This window comes from Somniosus microcephalus, chromosome 1 (genome assembly GCF_052327205.1).
Source record: "Somniosus microcephalus isolate GS21.2 chromosome 1, FLI_Smic_1.0, whole genome shotgun sequence".
In the NCBI taxonomy this organism is placed as follows: Eukaryota; Metazoa; Chordata; class Chondrichthyes; order Squaliformes; family Somniosidae; genus Somniosus; species Somniosus microcephalus.
The window spans coordinates 12,275,503-12,296,244 of record NC_140987.1 but is presented as its reverse complement, the minus strand read 5'-3'; the positions used below and the strand labels follow the sequence as shown (position 1 = coordinate 12,296,244).

The window sequence follows — 20,742 nt, the reverse complement described above, 5'->3', positions numbered from 1 at the left end:
TTTGGGGGTAAATTTATAAGGGATAGAAAAAAAAATGGGAGGCGGAGTATGTGAAAGAAGAATAATGGTAACTGAGATGGAGAACTTGGGTTCGATAAAGAAGATCTAGAGACTTTGTGGGTCAGGCTGAATTACAAAAAGGGGAATACACAATTACAGAAGTCTGTTGGGTCAAATTAGGTAGAGGATAAAAATGAGCACTTAGAATAGAATCATAGGGGAAAAATTGGGTCGCTCCCCTTTTGGGGTGCTAACTTCGCCGGGGCGCTACTTGAATTAGCGCCCCCGCACCCGAAATTCACTAGTAGTGCCCCAAGAGGGAGGCAGGGCGCTACAGGAAACACCTCGCCTCCCTCTTGGGGCGCTGCGAGTTAATATCACGGCGCTACGTGCCGCAGCGCACGTTACGCTGCAGTACTGCAGGCCTTCCTCCCCTTATTAAAGGGGAGGAGCCGAACGCAGCGCGACCCGGTGCCCAGCTGGGCCACCAGGGATCGGAGTCCCGCAAAAGAGCCCGGCACTCAAGAAAAGTGCCGGGCTCACGGAGCGCAGCCGGCATCCCGCGGGGGGGCGGGTCAGGAGGCCAGGGACAGCAACGGGAGTAGCTACTGGCAGGCGGCCAACAACAAAAATGGCCGCCCGGCACCTCCCCTTTAATTTGCACCGCCCCAGCCGCAGGTAGGCCTCCCTGACCCTGTCAGAAATAGCGTCAGGGGGAGCAACTGAAGATCGCGGCCGGGGCACGAACGGGGCGCTGCGCACGGCGATGATGTAATCGCCGGCGGCACAGTACCGCGGGGCGCTAATGTTTACTGCCTCCCGCTGAATTTCGCTAGTTGCTTTGCGCCCCGTTAGCACCCTCTTATGGCACTAACGGGAGGCATAAATCAACCGAATCTTTCCCTGATAGAATCTTACAGCACAGAAAGAGGCCACTCCACCAGTCATGACTGTGCTGGCTCTTTGAAAGAGCTCTCCAATTAGTCCCACATCCCAGCTTTCTCCCCATAACCCTGCAAATTAATCCTCTTCAAGTACATGTCCAATTGCCTTTTGAAACGAAAGTTCCTATGAAATCCGATTCCACTGCCCGGTAGTCCAGATCTTAACCCTCTGTGAAAAAAAAAAATCTCTTGATTTCCCTTCTAGTTCTTTTGCCAATTATTTTAAAACTATGACCTCTGGTTACCAACGCACTTGCCAGTGGAAATCGTTTCTCCCTACTTGCTCTATCAAAACCCTTCATAATTTTGAATACCTCTATAAGGTCTCCCCTTAACCTTCTCTGTTCTAAGGAGAACAATCCCAGCTTCTCCAATCTCTCCACCTAACTCCCTGGTATCAGTAGAGAGAAAGGATCTTAGCTCTGAAAATCAAGAAGTAGAATCAGTTTGGGTGGAGCTAAGAAACAGCAAGGGGAAGAAAACATTAGTGGGAGTTGTTTATAGGCCCTCAAACAATAGTTGTAATGTAGGGCAGTGTATAAATCAGGAAATTAGAGGTGCATATACCAAGGGTAATACAGTAAACATGGGGGACTTTAATCTACATATAGACTGGGCAAACCAAATTTGCAGTAATAGTGTGGAGGATGAATTCATAGAATGTATACAAGATAGTTTTCTAGATCAGTATGTTGAGGAACCAACTAGGGAACAGGCTATTTTAGATCTAGTATTGTGCAACGAGAAAGGGTTAATTAATAACCTTGTAGTAAAGGAGCCTTTAGGGAAGAATGACCATAATATGATATAATTTGATATTGAGTTTCAAAGTGATTTAGTTAAATCCAAAACTAGGGTATTAAATCTAAACAAAGCAAACTATGTAGGTAAGAGGGGCGAGTTGGCTAAGGTAGATTGGGAAACTACATTAAAAGGTATGATGGTAGACAAGCAATGGAGGACCGAGAAATTGATAAAGAAAAGGAAAATAGAATGTGAGAGTAAACTAGCGAGAGACATAAAAACAGACTGTAAAGGCTTCTATAGGTATGTAAAAAGGAAAAGATTAGCAAAAGTAAATGTGGGTCCCTTAGAGGCTGAGACAGGAAAAATTATAATGGGGAATAAGGAAATGGCAGAGAAATTAAATAAATACTGTGGGGGGAATTTTCCCAGCCCTGGGGAGGCGGGTATGGAGCTGGGACTGCTGGGAAAATGGCAGAAACTGGGAGCGGGGACCGACTCCCCACTCCCAACCCGCCCCTGTGCCATCTTCCCGGGAGGCGGGTCCCCGAGTCGCGCAGGGACCCGTCTCCGCGAGGCGGGAAGGGGATTAGAGCCAATTAACTGCCTGTTAACACGTAGTTAAGAGGCAGTTTTGAGGCTTTTCCCCATTTTACGCCTGTAATTGCGGGCTTCCCGACGGCTGCGAACCTCGCCAGGGTCAGCGAGGCGAGCAGTGGGTCTGCGGGGGTGAGAGGGGTTGAAATGTCAGCTGTAGAGGTGAGTGATGGGTGCAAGTGTGGACAGGTAAGTATGAGAGGTGAGTGTAAAGTGTTGGAAAAAGTTCCTTTCCTTTGCTTCTTTCTGCAGACTTCAACCTTTGAGGATCCAGAGGTGCCTCATCTCAATGGCAGAGATGACAGAATGGCTGCTGCATTCTCAGATGCAGCAGCCATCTGCTTTCTGCTGAGGAGAGAGGTCTTGGCGAGCCTGTGTGCAAGGGCTCACCTTAGAACAGAGATTGTCAGTGTTTGACAGCTTCTCAAAGCTGTCAAACGCTGACAATTCATCTGTCAAAAATTTTTCGACAGATGAAGCATCATACGCTGACGTCATCTGTCACTGGCATTCCCTTAATTGGCCGGTAAACCCGCAGGGCGGGCTTAACAAGGCCAATCAAGGGAAAATAGCGTGGGTTGGTCAGAAGTCACAGGGGGAGGAACTGAAACCCGGAAACCAGAAGTCCCACCTCCAGCACATCTCCATTGAGAAAATCCAGCCCATTATGTCTGTCTTCACGGAAGAAGACGCAAAAAACTTCCTGGAAATAGTGGAGAACCAAGGGACTAGCGAGAATGAGGAACTGAAAGAAATTAGTATTAGTAAAAAAATAGTACTGGAGAAATTAATGGACTGAAAGCCGATAAATCCCCTGGACCTGATGGCCTACGTTCTAGGGTTTTAAAAGAGGTGGCTATAGAGATAGTGGATGCATTGATTGTCATCTTCCAAGATTCCACAGATTCTAGAATGGTTCCCACAGAATGGAAGGTAGCAAATGTAACCCCACTATTTAAGAAAGGAGGAAGAGAGAAAACCAGTTAGCCTGACATCAGTAGTAGGGAAAATGCTAGAATCTATTTTAAGGAAGTGGTAGCAGGGCACTTAGAAAATAATAATAGGATTGGGTAGAGTCAGCACGGATTTATGAAAGGGAAATCGTGTTTGACAAATCTGTTAGAGTTTTTTGAGGTTGTAACTAGCAGAATAGTTAAGGGGGAACCAGTGGATGTGGTGTATTTGGATTTTCAAAAGGCCCCAGCTATTCACAATCTATATCAATGATTTGGATGAGGGGACTAAATGTAATATTTCCAAATTTGCTGATGATACAAAGCTAGGTGGCAGTGTCAGTTGCAAAGAGGATGTGAAGAGACTTCAAGGGGATCTCAACAGGCTCAGTGAGTGGGCGAGAACATGGCAGATGGAATATAATGTGGATAAATGTGAAGTTATCCACTTTGGTAGAAAAAACAGAAAGTCAGAGTATTTCCTAAATGGTGAAAGATTGGGGAATGCAGATGCTCAAAGGGACCTGGGTGTCCTTGTACATGAGTCACTGAAAGTGAATGTGCAGGTGCAGCAAGCCATTAGGAAGGCTATTGGTATGCTGGCCTTCATTACAAGAGGATTTGAGTACAGGAGTAAAGAAGTCTTACTCCAATTATATAGGGCCTTGGGGAGACTACACCTGGAGTACTGTGTACAATTTTGGTCTCCTTACCTAAGGAAGGATATACTTGCTATAGAGGGAGTGCAATGAAGGTTCACGAGATTGATTCCTGGGATGGCGGGACTGTTGTATGAGAAGAGATTGAGTAAACTAGGCCTGTATTCTCTTGAATTCAGAAGAATGAGAGGGGATCTCATTGAAGCACACAAAATTATTACAGGGCTTGATAGGATGGATGCTGGGAGAATGTTTCCCTTGGCTGGGGAGTCTAGAACCAGGGGCCACAGCCTCAAGATAAAGGGTAGGCCATTCAGGACTGAGATGAGAATAAATTTCTTCACACACAGGGTGGTGAATCTTTGGAATTCTCTACCTCAGAGGGCTGTGGAGGCTCAGTCATTGGGCATATTCAAAGCAGAAGTCGATAGATTTCTGACTAGTAAGGGCATCAAGGGATATGGCTCTAGGGCCAGTGAATGGAGTTGAGGCAGAAGATCAGCCACGATCTCATTGAATGGCGGAGCAGGCTTGAAGGGCCGAATGGCCTACTCCTGCTCCTATTTCTTATGTTCTTTATGTTCTTATTCGATAAGGTGCCACACAAGAGGTTCACAGAATCACAGAAACCCCACAGTGCAGATAGAGGCCATTTCGGCCCATCGAGCCTGCACCGACACATATCCCACCCGATCCCCGTAACCCCTACACCAACACATATCCCACCCTATCCCCGTAACCCCACGTATTTAATCCCCCTAACACTAAGGGTCAATTTATCACAGCCAATCAACCTAACCTGCACATCTTTGGACTGTGGGAGGAAACCGGAGCACCCGGAGGAAACCCACGCAAACACGGGGAGAATGTGCAAACTCCACACAGACAGTCGCCCGAGGCCGGATTCGAACCTGGGTCCCTGGCGCTGTGAGGCAACAGTGCTAACCACTATGCCACCGTGCCATAGTGGTTAGCACTAGCAATCCATGCTAGTATAGTACCCCCAATCCCATGAGCCCTAATTAAACAAAATTAGGGCTCATGGGATTGGGGGTACTATACTAGCATGGATTGAGGATTGGTTAATGGACAGAAAACAGAGAGTAGGAATAAACGGGTCATTTTCGGGTTGGCAGTCTGTAACTGGTGGGGTACCGCAAGGATCAGTGCTTGGGCCTCAGCTATTCACAATCTATATCAATGATTTGGATGAGGGGACCAAATGCAATATTTCCAAGTTTGCTGATGATACAAAGCTGGGTGGGAATGTAAGTTGTGAGGAAGATGTAAAGAGGCTTCAAGGGGATATAGACAAGCTAAGTGAGTGGGCAAGAACATGGCAAATGGAATATAATGTGGAGAAATGTGAAGTTATCCACTTTGGTAGGAAAAATAGAAAAGCAGAGTGTTTTTAAATGTTGAGAGATTGGGAAATGTTGGTGTTCAGAGGGACCTGGGTGTCCTTGTACACGAATCACTGAAAGTTAACATGCAGGTACAGCAAGCAATTAGGAAAGCAAATGGTATGTTGGCCTTTATTACAAGAGGATTTGAGTATAAGAGTAAAGATGTCTTACTGCAATTATATAGGGCCCTGGTGAGACCACACCTGGAGTATTGTGCACAGTTTTGGTCTCCTTGCCTAAGGAAGGATATACTTGCCACAGAGGAAGTGCAACGAAGGTTCACCAGACTGATTCCTGGGATGGGGGATTGCCCTATGAGGAGAGATTGAGTAGACTAGGCCGATATTCTCTAGAGTTTAGAAGAATGAGAGGTGATCTCATTGAAACATACAAAATTCTTACAGGACTTGACAGGGTAGATGCAGGGAGGATGTTTCCCTCGGCTGGAGAGTCTAGAACCAGGGGTCACAGTCTCAGAATAAGGGGTCGGCCATTTAGGACTGAGATGAGGAGAAATTTCTTCACTCAGAAGGTGGTGAATCTTTGGAGTTCTCTGCCGCAGAGGGCTGTGGAGGCTCAGTCATTGAGTATATTTAAGACAGAGATTGATAGATTTTTGGATATTAAGGGAATCAAGGGATATGGGGATAGTGCGGGAAAGTGGAGTAGAAGATCAGCCATGATCTTATTGAATGGCGGAGCAGGCTCGAGGGGCGGAATGGCCGACTCCAGCTCCTATTTCTTATGTTCTTATGTATCATCCTTGTAAACCTTCTCTGTACCCTCTGCAGGGTCCAAACATCCTTCCTAAAGTGTGGTGCCCATAATTGTACACATACTCCAGCTGAGGTCTAACCATGACTTCCTTGTGTCCCTATTTACAAAACCAATTATCCCATATGTTTTCTTAACCACCTTATCAACAGGCCCTGTCATCAGATTTGAGAATATGCACCCCCAAGTCCATCTGCTCTTGCACCATGCTCAAAATAGCATTTACATTATATTGCCTCTCCACGTTGTTTCGCCCAATGTGTATCACTTTACACTTATCCGCATTAAATTGCATCTGCCATGTGTCTAACCATTTCACCAGTTTGTCTATGTCCTCCTGAAGTCTGCTACTATCCTGCTCACTACTTACTACATTGCCAAGTTTTGTATCATCTGTAAACTTCAAAATTGTACTCGCTATATCCAAGTCCAGATCATTTATATGTAACAAGAAAAGCAATGGTCCTAATACCGACACCTGGGGGACCCTGCTGCATACTTCTCTCCAGTCAGAAAAACATCCATTCACCACTACTCTCTGCCTCCTATTCCTTGGCCAATTTCACACCCAAGTTACCACCATTTCTTTAATCCCAGTGCTTCTATTTTCCGAATAAGTCTGTTATGTAGTACTTTATCAAATGCCTTTTGAAAGTCCATATATACAACATCTACTGCAATACCTTAATCAGCCTCAGTTACTTCATTAAAGAACTCAATCAGGTTAGTCAGATGCGATTTGCCTTTAACAGATCTGTGCTGGCAGTCATTTATTAAATTATGCTTCTCCAAGTGAAAATTAATTTTGTCCTTGACAATGGTCTCTAGTAGTTTTCCCACCACTGACATTAGACTAATTGGCCTGTAGTTACCAGGTTTAATCCTCTCCCTTTTTTGAACAGGGGTGTAACATTTGCAATCCTCCAGTCCTCTGGTACCACTCCAAAATCCAGGGAGGATTGAAAGACTGTGGTCAGAGCTTCTGCGATCTCCACGCTAGCTTCCCTCAGCAACCTAGGATGCATCACATCTAGACTGTGTGACTTGTTAACTTTGAGTGATGCCAACATAATTAGCACCTCCTTTCTATCTATTTTTATCCTATCCAATATCTCGAGTCCCCCCTCCTCTACTGTGACATTAACTTCATCCTCTTCTTTTGTGAAGACACTTCATAATACTCAAATCAGAGAAGTACATATGGAAGCTAATAAAATTTTGATGGGGATTTTACTTTGTCAGGGATTAATTGAGCAGATCATAATAGAAATAGGAAAAGTGCATTGCTGTTTCTGATATATGACTTAAATGGTCATGGAAAGTAGAAGCGGGCAGCAATACTTGACGTACTCTTATGTAATAGCCAGGGAATGGTGGAAGCAGTGTCAGAGAGCAGCTGGCTAACACCGGCCACATTGTAAAGCAATAAATAACACAATGGCCCAGAAATTCGGGGCTCCACGGGTGATTACGCACGGGGTACTCACCCGTAGGCCCAATGGAAGTGCCGGTTTCGTGCATGCACTGCGCATGCGCGGGAAACCGGAACTTCCGTTCCCTTGAAAGAAGGGGTTCAGAGGTGGAACGCGTGCGCCGGAGAGGCAGCGCGTGCGCATTGAACTTATGTTTTTTTGCAGGGTTCTCCGGGAGGGTAAGTCTCCAGCAGTTACACATATAGAAAGCAGGCGCAAGGCCTGCTTTTAACAAGGTAAGTGGTGAATTAATTAAAATTAAAACATTTTGGGCGCCAGCCTCGCCAGGGCGCTAAAAGTAGTGCTCCGGAAGCATTCGCGGCCGCCCGCCGGAAATTCAGTGGTAGCGCCCCAAAGGGAAGCGCAGCGCTACTGGAGGCACCCCGCTTCCCTCTTGGGGCGCTGCGACTGAATATCGTGGCGCAACGTGCCGCAGGGCCACATGCTCCCTCCCCTTCTTAAAGGGGAGGGGCCTTGTGCAGCGCGATCTGGGGCCCAGCTGGGCCCCCGAGGATCGCGAGTGCCGGCAAAAGAGCTCGGCACCGAGGAGAAGTGCCGGGCTCTTGGAACGCAGCCGGTACTCCGCGGGGGCGGGGGGGGGTTCAGGAGGCCGGGGACGGGAGCGCAGGCAGGTGCTGGCAGGCGGCCAACAACAAAAATGGCCGCCCCGCACCTCTCCTTTAATTTGCGCCTCCCCGGCTGCAGGTAGGCCCCCCTGAACCGGTCGGACATAGCGTCCGGTGGTAAATCAGGGGGCGCTGCCAAATATCGCGGCCGGGGCGTCAGCGGGGCGCTGCGCACACCGATGACCTCATCGGTAGCGGCGCAGTGCTAACGGCTAGCGCCACCACTAGCATCCCGTGGAATTTAGCGGGAGGCGTGGGCAGTGGCTTGCGACCCACTTAGCGCCCTCTTAAGGCGCTAACGGGTGGCGCAGCCAACTGAATTTCTCCCCCTTTTTCCACAGGCTTATTATTTTTAAATACTTTAAAGAAAGGTAAGTTTATTTTTAGCCCCGTTAGAAAATGTAATTAGTTTTTTCAAAAATTTAAATTATTGTTTAAAATAGTTATTTTATATAATTTATAGTTATTTTAAAAATGTGATTTAAAAAAAAAAATTATTTGAAGTTTTAGTGATGTTTTGGGGCTTATAGTATTTATGGTTTTGACAGCTCTTCCTGTCAATTTTATGAATGGGCATTTCCCTGCTACCATTGGCTCTCCATGGCCCACGTGATCCCAGGGGACGCTTCGAACTAACTGCGCCCCTGGGATACGCAAGCACTGCGCGCCAGCAGTTGGAGCAGGCCCAGGATCGGAATCCCACACGGGCCCACAGCTCAACGGCCGGCGCGCTAGGTAAGTGCAGGTCGGGGGCTTGTACCCGCGGGAAGCCTCCGACCCGAATTTCTGGGCCAATATAAAAGGAGAGGAGTACAACAATTACTTTGAATTTCAGGAAGGCAGATGAAGAATGATGGATTGGCATACACTGTTAGATAGGGTAGGTAGTGAAGGGTAAATGTTACATTAAGAGATATAATTAGGAGACTGTGGAACCTTGGAGCAGAGAAGGCTAAGAGGAGATTTGACAGAGGTGTTTAAAATCATGAAGGATTTCGATAGAGAAACTGTTTCCAATGAATGAAGGGTCAATAACGACAGGGCACAGATTTAAGATTAATGACAAAAGAACCAGAGGCGACATGAGGAAAAACTTTTTAATGCAATGAATGGTTAGGAATTGGAATGCACTGCCTGATAGGGTGGTGGATACAGATTTGATAGAAGCCTTCAAAAGGGAATTGGATAAATACTTGAAGAAAGTATGAATTGGAGAAAAAAATTGTAGGGATATAGGGAACGTTCAGGGGAGTGGGACTAACTGGATTGCTCTTCGAAAGAACGAGCGCAGACTCGATGGGCCGAATGGCCTCCTTCTGTGCTGTACTATTCTATGATTCTATGATTCCATGAAATACATTCCATCCAGCAAATGCCAAGGTGATTAGTAAGCACCAGACCTTGGCACAGCTACCAGCCAATAACAGAGGACAAATGCCTAGCCTAGTAGCTTTGCCATCTACAGCAAGGATATTTGCAGTCAGCTTGCAACATGGGGACGGCACTGTCAATGGTCGGCAAAGCCACTCAGCTGTAATGCCTATGGCACATTCCTGTGTTAAACATATGGGCTCGTTCATTATAACTGCACTAATATTTATCTACATTGTACTTTCTCCCTTAAGTGTTGCGATTATTCTTGCTCTTATATTTGAGAGCGGTAGAACAGCTGTCAAGGCCATGTTTTATTTTAGCTGCAAGAAATTAACTTTCAGTTTCCATTTCTTTGGAAAATTGAACAGAAAAATCTTGTGGGATGGCACCTTTAGTGAAACATCAAAGGCTATTAAAAAAATCCATTTAAAGAGGGAGTCTACCACCAGGACCCTTAAAGAAGGACTCTTAACATTAGTACATTGCAAGATATACTCACCCTAATGCTAAGTTGACTTTTTGAACAAATCCAACTGTTTTTTTAAAAAAAAGGAGTCAAATTAGTAAACAGATATGATAAACAGGATTCGTAAATGCTGATACTGCACCACAATAGAAAAGGCTGAAAATACGATTGGGGTGATTTTAACCATCCCGCCTGGGGGAGGGAGCGGTTACAATCACCTGGGAGACTGACTACTGCTCCCTTCCCGCAATCTTCTACATTAACCTGCTCACCTGAACGAGAAGGACACCGATGGGTCCTTTAAATGTGCAGATTGGGCTCCGATGATGCCATGGGGACCCGACTGCTATTTTAACCAATGACCTGAGTGGGGGAAGCGGTTGTGGCTTCTCAGCCAGGGCAACGCAGCGGGAAAAAAAGAGTCGGGCCAGAAGAGGCCCAAACAGGTAGGTTTTTAAACCTTTTTTTTACTTTCCTTGTTGGGTCACTTACCTGAGTGCCTCCAGAGGGCTTCACAAGGGCAGATCAGCTCGAGCCGGGGAGGCCACCGCTGATGTGCCCTTGTAGACAGCGACAGCCCACCCGGCTACACAAATGACCATCTCCATGGAATTTGGGACGGACTGTCTGACCTGGGGGGGGTTGGTGGGGTGGGGGGGGTGCGGCAGGAAGTGTGGGTGGAGGTTCTCCTCCGCTGTACTTACACCAGTGGACCAGGGTCTGAGGAAGTTGCAGGCCATAGATTTAAAGGTTAAAGAAAACAGTTAAACGTAGAGTTGCAATCGTGTCACCTTACCCTTGTCCCCATCTGTTTTCAATCTTTTTATTTTGTGATCCTTCAGGTGAGGGATATTAGAATCAGCATCAAGAACTTCCAGGTCAGATTATATTAATTAATAACATTAAATCATTGTGAATGATTACTTTGACATTCTACCTTTGAAACTTGGCTCACAGGTGGTGATACCTTGTGACGTAAGAAAACTACTAGGCACTTGGTCTGAGTATTAAACAAGGCTTTAATCAACTGGTTTTCAACATGGAGATCTAGTTGTGTCCTTCACTAATTCCTGTTAAAGAATGTCCTGAGCAAGCTGGGCCCATGCCCAAGTATTTATACTCTCCCTGGACAGCGCCACCAACAGGCCACCCAGTATTATTACATAAGTCATTTCCACATGAATGACAAGATTCATGTCACCTTGCTCTTTATTGAAGCCTCCTCACCTGGTTATACTTTCCACCATCTGCCTGACCCAAACCACCACAGTGACGGTGTGGGCCCTCATCACCAAATTTCACCTTGGTCTCTCACTTCCTTTCCTCCCTCAGCCTCTGCACTGAGTTACTCCATCCTTGGTGATTTTAATCTCCATCTCACTCCCCTTCCCCTCTCTCCTCTGAGTTCACTGTCCTCCTCTACTCCTTAAACCTCAATATAAACTTTCCAATGCATATTCACAGCCACCCCCTTGACCTCGCCATCTCACGTGGCCTCGCTACTCTCATAGTCTCGATCACATCTCCGACCACTTCCCTTGTGTCCCTCAACACCCACACCTCCATTGCTCTTTTTAAAAACAGGATGAATTCTTTAAAACTAATGTCCTTCCTGCCATCTAAAAAAATGATCTGGAACCTCCAGTACATGGTAGCAGGTACTTGCAATTCAATAGAATTTCCCACCTCTATGTTGGCCTTCTGTTTTGGATCTGCAAACCCATCAGAAACCCATTCAGCTGTTGTCAGCAATCTAGAGCTCAGTTAGTAAATGTACAGTACCATGTTGTGTGGTACAGAGTGACGTAGATCAGAAAAGTCCTAAGTACAAACCCCTGGTGTGAACTGAGTTTTCTGCATTTCACTGGGGTGCAGTTGAGACACTAAAATTGGCATCTGTGGTTGAGAGAAAGAAATCCATCAAAGTTGCCATCTCTGATCTCTATCCGTTGATGGAAGGTGTGCGCCTTGTTTTGAAATCCCTCCATGGCCTCACCCACTCCCTATCTCCGTAACCTCTTCCATCCCTACAACGAGATCTCCATGCTCCTCCAATTCTCGTCTCTTGCACATCCCCAATTTCCTTTGCCCCTCCATTGGCGGCCGTGCCTTCAGCTGCCGAGGCCCTAAGCTCTGGAATTCCCTCCCTAAACCTCTCCACCTCTTTCTCCTCCTTTAAGATGCTCCTTAAAACTTATCTATTGGTTACCTGTCCTATTATCTCTTGATGTGACTCAGTGTCAAATTTTGTTTGATAACGCTCCTGTGAAGCGTCTTGTGACATTTTACAATGTTAAAGGCGCTATATAAATGCAAATTGTTGTTGTTGCATGTGGGTGTTAGGCGAGGCCCCCTAAAGTCAAATTGCCTGTCAACACATAATGCCCAGGCTCACACATGGAGAATGAGGTATCGGAGTGTTGCCCAGGGGACAGCATGAGTCACAGCCTACAGCAAATTGAGGAATAAAAAGAAAATGTACCAATTCCTCATTAAAGCTTCAAGATACTGTTCATTAAAAAAAGAAATAAACTTACATTTTCCATCTTCATTCCGGCAGAGCAGTTTTGTGTCATCGGTGTGCTGTATAATGTCTAACACTTCGCCTGCTTTCACTGGCAGGTCTCGGTTAGCCCATTTCCTAGCAGTTAAGTTGTGAGCAACCTCAACAGTTCCCAGAACTCGGATTTCTCCATCATACTGTTTGAGGTGGGAAAAACAAAAGTTATTCAAAGCATTTCACATACTTAAAAAAAACTAGAATGTAAAGTCATAAAGTGAAAAAAAAACTGTGATCTCAACGATATTGGTTATGAGCTTATGCCACTGGTAAACCGGTTAGGTGCTCATTGATGGTTATTGGTGAGACTGCAAACATAGAAACATAGAAGATAGGAGCAGGAGTAGGCCATTCGGCCCCTCGAGCCTGCTCCACCATTTAATGAGATCATGGCTGATCATCCAAACTCAGTACCCTGTCCCTGCCTTCTCCCCATATCCCTTGATCCCTTTAGCCTTAAGAAATATATCTAACTCCTTCTTGAATATATTTAATGAATTGGCCTCAACTGCCTTCTGTGGTAGAGAATTCCACAGGTTCACCACACTCTGGGTGAAGAAATTCCTCCTCATCTCTGTCCTAAATGGCTTACTAAATGGCAAGCTCCCATACCAGGACTCTATTTATATGCAGGCATGGAAAACAACTCCCCTCACCTCCCCTTTCAGCATTCTGCAGGGACCGCTACCTCCGCGACACCCTAGTCCACTCCTCTACCACCCCCAGCACCCCTTCCCCTTCGCCTGGCACCTTCCCGTGCAAGCGCAGGAGATGCAACACCTGCCCTTATACCTCCCCCCTTCCCACTGTCCAGGGCCCCAAACACCCCTTCCAGGTGAAACAGCGATTTACTTGTACTTCTTGCAATCTAGTATACTGTATTCGCTGCTCACGATGTGGTCTCCTCTACATTGGGGAGACCAAACGCAGATTGGGTGACCACTTTGCGGAACACCTCCGTTCAGTCCGAAAGGGGGACCCCGAGCTCCCGGTGGCCTGTCACTTTAATTCTCCGCTCCACTCCCACTCTGACCTCACCGTCCTTGGCCTCTTGCATTGTTCCACGGAAGCTCAGCGTAAACTCGAGGAACAGCACCTTATCTTTCGATTAGGCACTTTACAGCCCTCTGGACTCAACATAGAGTTCAACAATTTCAGATCATAACCTCAGCCCCTATCACATATATATATTTTCTTCTTTTTTTCTTCTTCTTCCCTCCCACATGGCAGCTGTCTTTCATTCTGCCGGCGCAATTCACACCCCATCTAGAGCCATCCTTTGTTTCTTAACCTGTCCCATTACCACCTCCTCTCGCCTTGAATATCTCTTAATGTCTCTCAATGTCTCTTAATCTCTCCTGCTTTCTATCCTATCACTGACCTTCCCTTTTGTTCTTTCATCCCCTCCCCCTTTTCCCAGCCCTTAAACCTGCTTTCCACTTCCTGCTTTTTTTCAGTTCTGACGAAGGGTCATCGACCTAAAACGTTAACTCTGTTTCTCTCTCCATGGATGCGGCCCTGGCCTGCTGAGTTTTTCCAGCATCTTCTGTTGTTATTATGGAAAACAACTAATGTGCAAGATACTAGCCTGTTCCCTAATTTTAGAAAGTCAAAGGGTTGTGGGTTAGAACCCCACACCAGGGTTAGAGCTCATAATCTAGGATTATACTCCACTGCAGTACAGAGGGAGTGCTGCGAGGTGGGAGGGGCTGTCCTTTGGAATGAGGCGTTAAACGGAGGCCCTGTCTGCCCGTTCAGGTAGACGTTAAAGATCTCATGTCACTTTGAAGAAAAACGGGGGAGGGGGTGTTCGCCCAGTGTCTTGGCCAAACAAGCAGATTAACAGCTAATTCATCTAATCGTGGTTTGTTATTGCTGGCACAGAAAGGCTGTTGTCACATAATGAAAACTGCACTACACTTCAAAACGAATTTGGAGACTCTGAAGTACAAAGGGATCTGGGGGTCCTGGTGCACGAAACTCAAAAGGTTAGTGTGCAGGTGCAGCAAGTGATTAAGAAGGCCAATGGAATGTTGGCTTTCATTGCTAGGGGGATAGAATATAAAAATAGGGAGGTATTGCTTCAGTTGTACAAGGTATTGGTGAGGCCGCACCTGGAATACTGCGTACAGTTTTGGTGTCCATACTTAAGAAAGGACATACTTGCTCTCGAGTCAGTACAAAGAAGGTTCACTCGGTTAATCCCGGGGATGAGGGGATGGACATATGAGGAGAGGTTGAGTAGATTGGGACTCTACTCATTGGAGTTCAGAAGAATGAGAGGCGATCTTATTGAAACATATAAGATTGTGAAGGGGTCGGATCGGGTGGATGCGGGGAAGATGTTCCCGATGATGGGTGAAACTAGAACTAGGGGGCATAGTCTTAGAATAAGGGGCTGCTCTTTCAAAACTGAGATGAGGAGGAACTACTTCACTCAGAGGGTGGTAGGTCCATGGAATATGCTGCCCCAAAAAGCTGTAGAAGCTACATCATTACATAAATTTAAAACAGAAATAGACAGTTTCCTAGAAGTAAAGGGAATTAAGGGTTACAGGGAGCGGGCAGGAATTTGGACATGAGTCTAGGTTCGGATCGGTCATGGCCCTGTGGGTAGCGGAGCGGGCCCAGGGGCCGTGTAGCCTGATCCTGCTCCTATTTTGTGTGTCTAATTCTGTTAGATTCAGGAGATGGTTCTGTGATAGTGGATTGGCGGTTAGGATCAGATCAGCCATGATCTTATTGAATGGCGGAGCAGGCTCGAGGGGCCGATTGGCCTACTCCTGCTCCTATTTCTTATGTTCTTATGTTACGACACACAAAGAGGACATTCGGCCCGTCGTGCCTGTGCCGGCTCTTTGAAAGAGCGGTCCAATTCAGTTCCACATCCCAACATTCTCTCCATAATCCTGCAAATTAGTCCTCTTCAAGTACATGTCCAATTGGCTTTTGAAATTTCCTATGGGATCTGCTTTCATCACCCTTTCAGGTAGTGTGTTCCAGATCTTAACAACCCTATTTAGGATGTTAGGCAATGGTATTAAGGGTATGGAACCAAGGCAGGTAGATGGAGTTAGATACAGATCAGCTATGATCTAATTGAATGGTGGAACAGGCTCGAGGGGCTGAATGGCCTCCTTGTGTTCCTCTATTTCAACATTACAATTGTAGGCCTATCGTTGATTTGAGGCAATAGCATTTTTCTTTGTACTTAATACCCAATAAAGATGTTCCTTAGTAATTATGGATTCTTTACTGGTGTGAAAGGATCAAAGATTACAGCACGGGAAAGGAATGATGTACGTGACGGTTCAAAGACAGAATCTATTCAGTTAGAATTAAGGAACAATAGAGGAGGTATTACGTTGCTGGGTGTATACTATAGGCCACTAAATAGTGGGAAGGACAGAGGAGCAAATATGTAGGCAAATTGGAGAAAGATGCAAGAATTTAGAGTAGTGATACTGGGGGACTTCAATTATCTTAACATAGAATGTCAAAATAAGAGTGTAAAGGGCAAAGAGGGGGAGGAATTCCTGAAATATGTATAAGAGGACTTTTTTGATCAGCGTGTTTCCAGCCCAACAAGGAAGGAGGCAGTGCTGGATCTTGTTCTGTGGAATGAAGTGGAGCATCTTTCACTGGGAGAGGATTTGGGAAACGGTGATCACGATACCATTAGGTTTAGAATAGTTATGGAAAAGGACAAGGAAAAATCAAATTTAAAAATGTTCAACTGGAGGAGGGCTAATTTCAGTGAATTGAAAAGGGATCTGGCCCAGGTGAATTGGAATCAAAGATTGGCAGGTAAAACAGCAAATGAGAATTGGGAAGCCTTCAATGAGGAGATAGTTCAGGTACAGACTAGACATATTCCCACAAGGGGGAATGGAAGGGCTTCCAAAGCTAGAGCTTCCTGGATGACTAAAGATAATGGCCCAGATATTCCGATCCCTATGGGTGGGTACGTGCTGTGTACTCACCCGTAGGGACATCAGAAATGCCGGTTTCAGGCATGCACAGTGCATGCACTGAAAACCGGCATTTCCAATCTGTCAAGAATGGTCTTGACAGATTCTCCGGCTGCCCTGGAGAAGGGCCTCTGCGGGCGGATAGTTCCGCTTTTTGGAGACCCTCCGCCTACAGAAAACCCTTACAATTCTTACGCCTGGTAAAGGTCTTCCTGTCAAATGTAGGAAGGGAGATTCCCTTCTGTGATTGGCTCCCCATGGCCCACGTGATCCCAGGGACGCTGCGAACTACAAGTTTGGTGAGGCCCAGGAGCGGAAGCGTGTGCGTCCTGGGAGCCCTCAGGTGAGGGCGCAGATTTTTCCAGATCGCAGGCCTCCGCCCTTGTGAGGCCTGCGATCAGAAAATACAGGCCATAGAGATTAAAATGAAACAGAAAAAGGAGGCTTATGATAAATGTCAGGTTGATGAAGTAACGGAGAGGCTTGATGACATGCACTTGAGTGTACAGGGCACAATTTCAAAATTTGCAGATGACACAAAACTTGGAAGTATAGTGAACAGTGAGAAGGATAGTGATAGACTTCAAGAGGACATAGACAGGCTGGTGGAATGGGTGGACACATGACAGATGAAATTTAATGCAGAAAAGTGCAAAGTAATACATTTTGGTAGGAAGAATGAAGAGAGGCAATATAAACTAAAGGGTACAATCCTAAAGGGGGTGCATGAACAGAGAGACCTGGGGGTATATGTGCACAAGTCGTTGAAGGTGGCAGGGCAGGTTGAGAAAGCGGTTGAAAAAGCTTACGGGATCCTGGGCTTCATAAATAGAGGCATAGCGTACAAAAGCAAGGAAGTTATGATGAACCTTAATAAAACACTGGTCCGACCTCAACTGGAGTATTGTGTCCAATGCTGGGCACCGCACTTTAGGAAGGATGTGAAGGCCTTAGAGAGGGTGCAGAAAGGATTTACGGGAATTGTTCCAGGGATGAGGGACTTCAGTTACATGGATAGACTGGAGAAGGTTGAGAGGAGATTTGATAGAGGTGTTCAAAATCATGAGGGGTCTAGACAGAGTAGATAGAGAGAAACTGTTCCCATTGGTGGAAGGGTTGAGAACCAGAGGACACAGATTTAAGATGATTGGCAGAAGAACCAAAGGCGACATGAGGAAAAACTTTTTTATGCAGCGAGTGGTTATGATCTGGAAAGCACTGTTCGAGAGGGTGGTGGAGGCAGATTCAATCATGGCTTTCAAAAGGGAATTCAGTAAGTACCTGAAGGAAAAAAATTTGCAGGGCTACGGGGAAAGGACGGGACAGTGGGACTAGCTGAAGTGCTCTTGCAGAGAGCCGGCATGGGCTTGATAGGCCGAATGGTACTATAACCATTCTATGATTCGATGAGGGTAGTGTAATTTATGTTGTGTATACGGACTTACAAAAGGCGTTTGATAAAATACCACATGATAGACTTGTTAGCAAAATTGAAGCCGATGGGATTAACAGGACAATGGCTCTGTGGGTATGTAATTGGCTAAGGGACAGAAAGCAGAGAGTAGTGGAGCGGTAGTAGCAACAGAAAACTCAGAAATGCAGTAAACAAGATGTGAATACAAAAAATACAGAGAACTAAAAAAGGAAATAAGAAGGCCAAGGAGAGAATAGATTAGCGGGTAACATAAAAGGGGACCCAAAAATCTTTTATAAACATATATAACTAGTAAAAGGATAGTCAAAGGATGGGTGGGGCCGATTAGGGACCAAGAAGGAGATCTTGTGGAGGCAGAGGGCATTGCTGAGGTACTAAATGAGTACTTTGCATCTGTCTTCACTGAAGAAGAGGATGCTGCCAATGTCGCAGTAAAGGAGCAGGCAGTAGAAAAATTGGATGGGATATAAATAGATAAAGAGGAGGTAGTTAAAAGGTTGGCAGCACCCGTTCTGGATGGGATGCATCCTAGGTTGCTGAGGAAAGTAAGGGTGGAAATTGCAGAGGCTCTGGCCCAATCTTCCAATCCTCCTTAGATATGAAAGTGGTGCCAGAGGACTGGAGATTGCAAAGGTTACATTCCTGTTCAAAAAAGGGGAGAGGGATAAACTCGGCAACTACAGGTGGTGGGGAAACTTTTATAGTCAGTAATCCAGGACAAAATTAATTGGCACTTGGAAAAATATGGGTTAATCAATGAAAACCAGCATGGATTTGTTAAAGGCAAATCGTGTTTGACTAACTTGATAGAGAGTAGCGGTGAACAGTTGTTTTTCAGACTGGAGGGTGGTATACAGTGGTGTTCCCCAGGGGTCGGTGTTGGGACCACTGCTCTTTTTGATATATATTAATGAACTGGACTTGGGTATTCAGAGCATAGACTACAGATGATACGAAACTCAGAAATGTAGTAAACAATGAGGAGGATAGTCACAGACTCCAGGAGGACATAGACAGACTGGTGAAATGGGAAGACACATGGCAAATGAAATTCAGCACAGAGAAGTGTGAAGTGATTCATTTTGTTGGGAGGAATGAGGAGAGGCAATATAAACTAAATGGTACAATTCTAAAGGTGATGCAGGAGCATAGAGACCTGGGTGGGGGGGGGTGGGGGGGGTGCGCAAACAAGTCTTTGCAGGTGGTAGGACAAGTTGAGTAGGCTGTTAAAAAAGCATACGTGATCCTTGGCTTTATAAAGAGAGGCATGGGGGTCAATTTTAACTCAGGTGCGGGGAATTGTTGGGTTCCCCGAATTTGGTGTTTCCCACACGAAACTAAATGGGTGTGTGAGATTGATGCAATTTTAACTCAATTGGCCAATTGATTTCCAACGTGTGGGAACCCTTGGCAAATGAGTATTTCCAGTCAGAAAATCGCATAATATGATGTCATTATTGCTGCTGCATTTAGGGTCTGCAACAAGCCTTGCTTCTTCTGCAGGCTGCCAACGTTTTGGCATTTGCTGATACACTGAGCTGGAAGCAGAATGGCAAGAGAAAGACCGAGGTCTGCACCCCGTTTTGACGACGTTGCCCTGCAGGCTTTAGTGGAGGGAGCAAGAGCTCTCAAGGAGGTGCTCTTCTCTTAATCAGGGAGGAAGATGCCTCCCCAGCAGACAAAGGCTGCGTGGCTGCAAATGGCAGAGGAGGTCAACTCCTTATCGGCTACCCGCAGAACCTGGATACAGTGCAGGAAGAGATTTCATGACCTTCAGCACACTGGAAAAGTGAGTATGAATTTCCCATCACCCTCAATCTGATCTCCATTGCCTCGCCTCACCAGCACTCAGCTTTAGCAATCTCTTCCTCCACATCCCACTTGACACTGACATCCATGCGCCCTTACCCATTCCCTCTCTCTCTATGCTCACATTCACCTAACTATTCGACTATGCAGCCCTCACACTCCCTATCACTCTGATGCTATGAAAACAACTTACAACACACAGGGAGGGCGCTTGGTCTTGCCACTTCACTCCATCTTTGTCTCCTTCTAAGTATCTATGCTATGGATTCTCTACACTCACTCCTTCATTCTCACTCAAACTCCACTTGTCTCCCTCATTGTAGGAAAAGAGAGCTCACAATAAAAGAGAATGAGCGAGGACAGGAGGAGGGACACCCTCAGTAGCCCACCTCACCCCCTGGGAGGAGGCGGTCCTGGAGATCGCAGGACTGGAAGATGATGTGCAAGTGGGGGACGGACAGACGGGTGCATCCCAGCAAGCTGGTGACAGAATAGTTTTCCATCTCTCTCACTGACATTGCATGAGTCGCTGAAAATGATTCTGAAGCTATAACAGGTGGACCTATGATCATCTGCAATATGCAATGTGCATGTAACCTTGACCTCACATCTCTAACTCTTTCTTTTACTCCCCCACAGGACCATCGAGAGTCCCCGTCCCCACTGTCCAGGAGGAAGAGCCTGAGCTTCCAGACTCCTCAGAGGAATCTGCAACCTCTGAGGGCGCAGCGTCAGCAGAATTCAGCGCACCCAGCACCAGCGCAGACACTCACACCTCGGTGGGACCTTCGGGACATAGAGTAGTGTTGTCACCTGGTGTATCACAGCTCACAAGTGAGCATCAGCAGATTGTGGAGACAGGGACAGCAGTGGAGAGTGCTAGTCGGAGGGCGCAGGACTCTGCCAGCTCGGCTCAGCTGCATGTCGACCCTCTGCCTCTGGGTCCATCCAT

At 46.2% G+C, this 20,742-nt stretch overlaps 1 protein-coding gene across 2 annotated transcripts in view; it reads right to left on the bottom strand.

The window, feature by feature from the left end:
* The window catches only part of LOC147123923 (FYN-binding protein 1-like), a 372,564-nt gene that overhangs the window by 7,007 nt on the left and 344,815 nt on the right, over positions 1-20,742 (bottom strand). For both annotated transcript variants that reach the window (XM_085966712.1, XM_085966740.1), the window contains 2 exons: positions 12,553-12,715; positions 10,049-10,082 (listed from right to left, as the gene is read on the bottom strand). In XM_085966712.1, the coding sequence (XP_085822838.1) occupies positions 10,049-10,082; positions 12,553-12,715 (197 nt within the window). The remainder of the gene's footprint in view (positions 1-10,048; positions 10,083-12,552; positions 12,716-20,742) is intronic.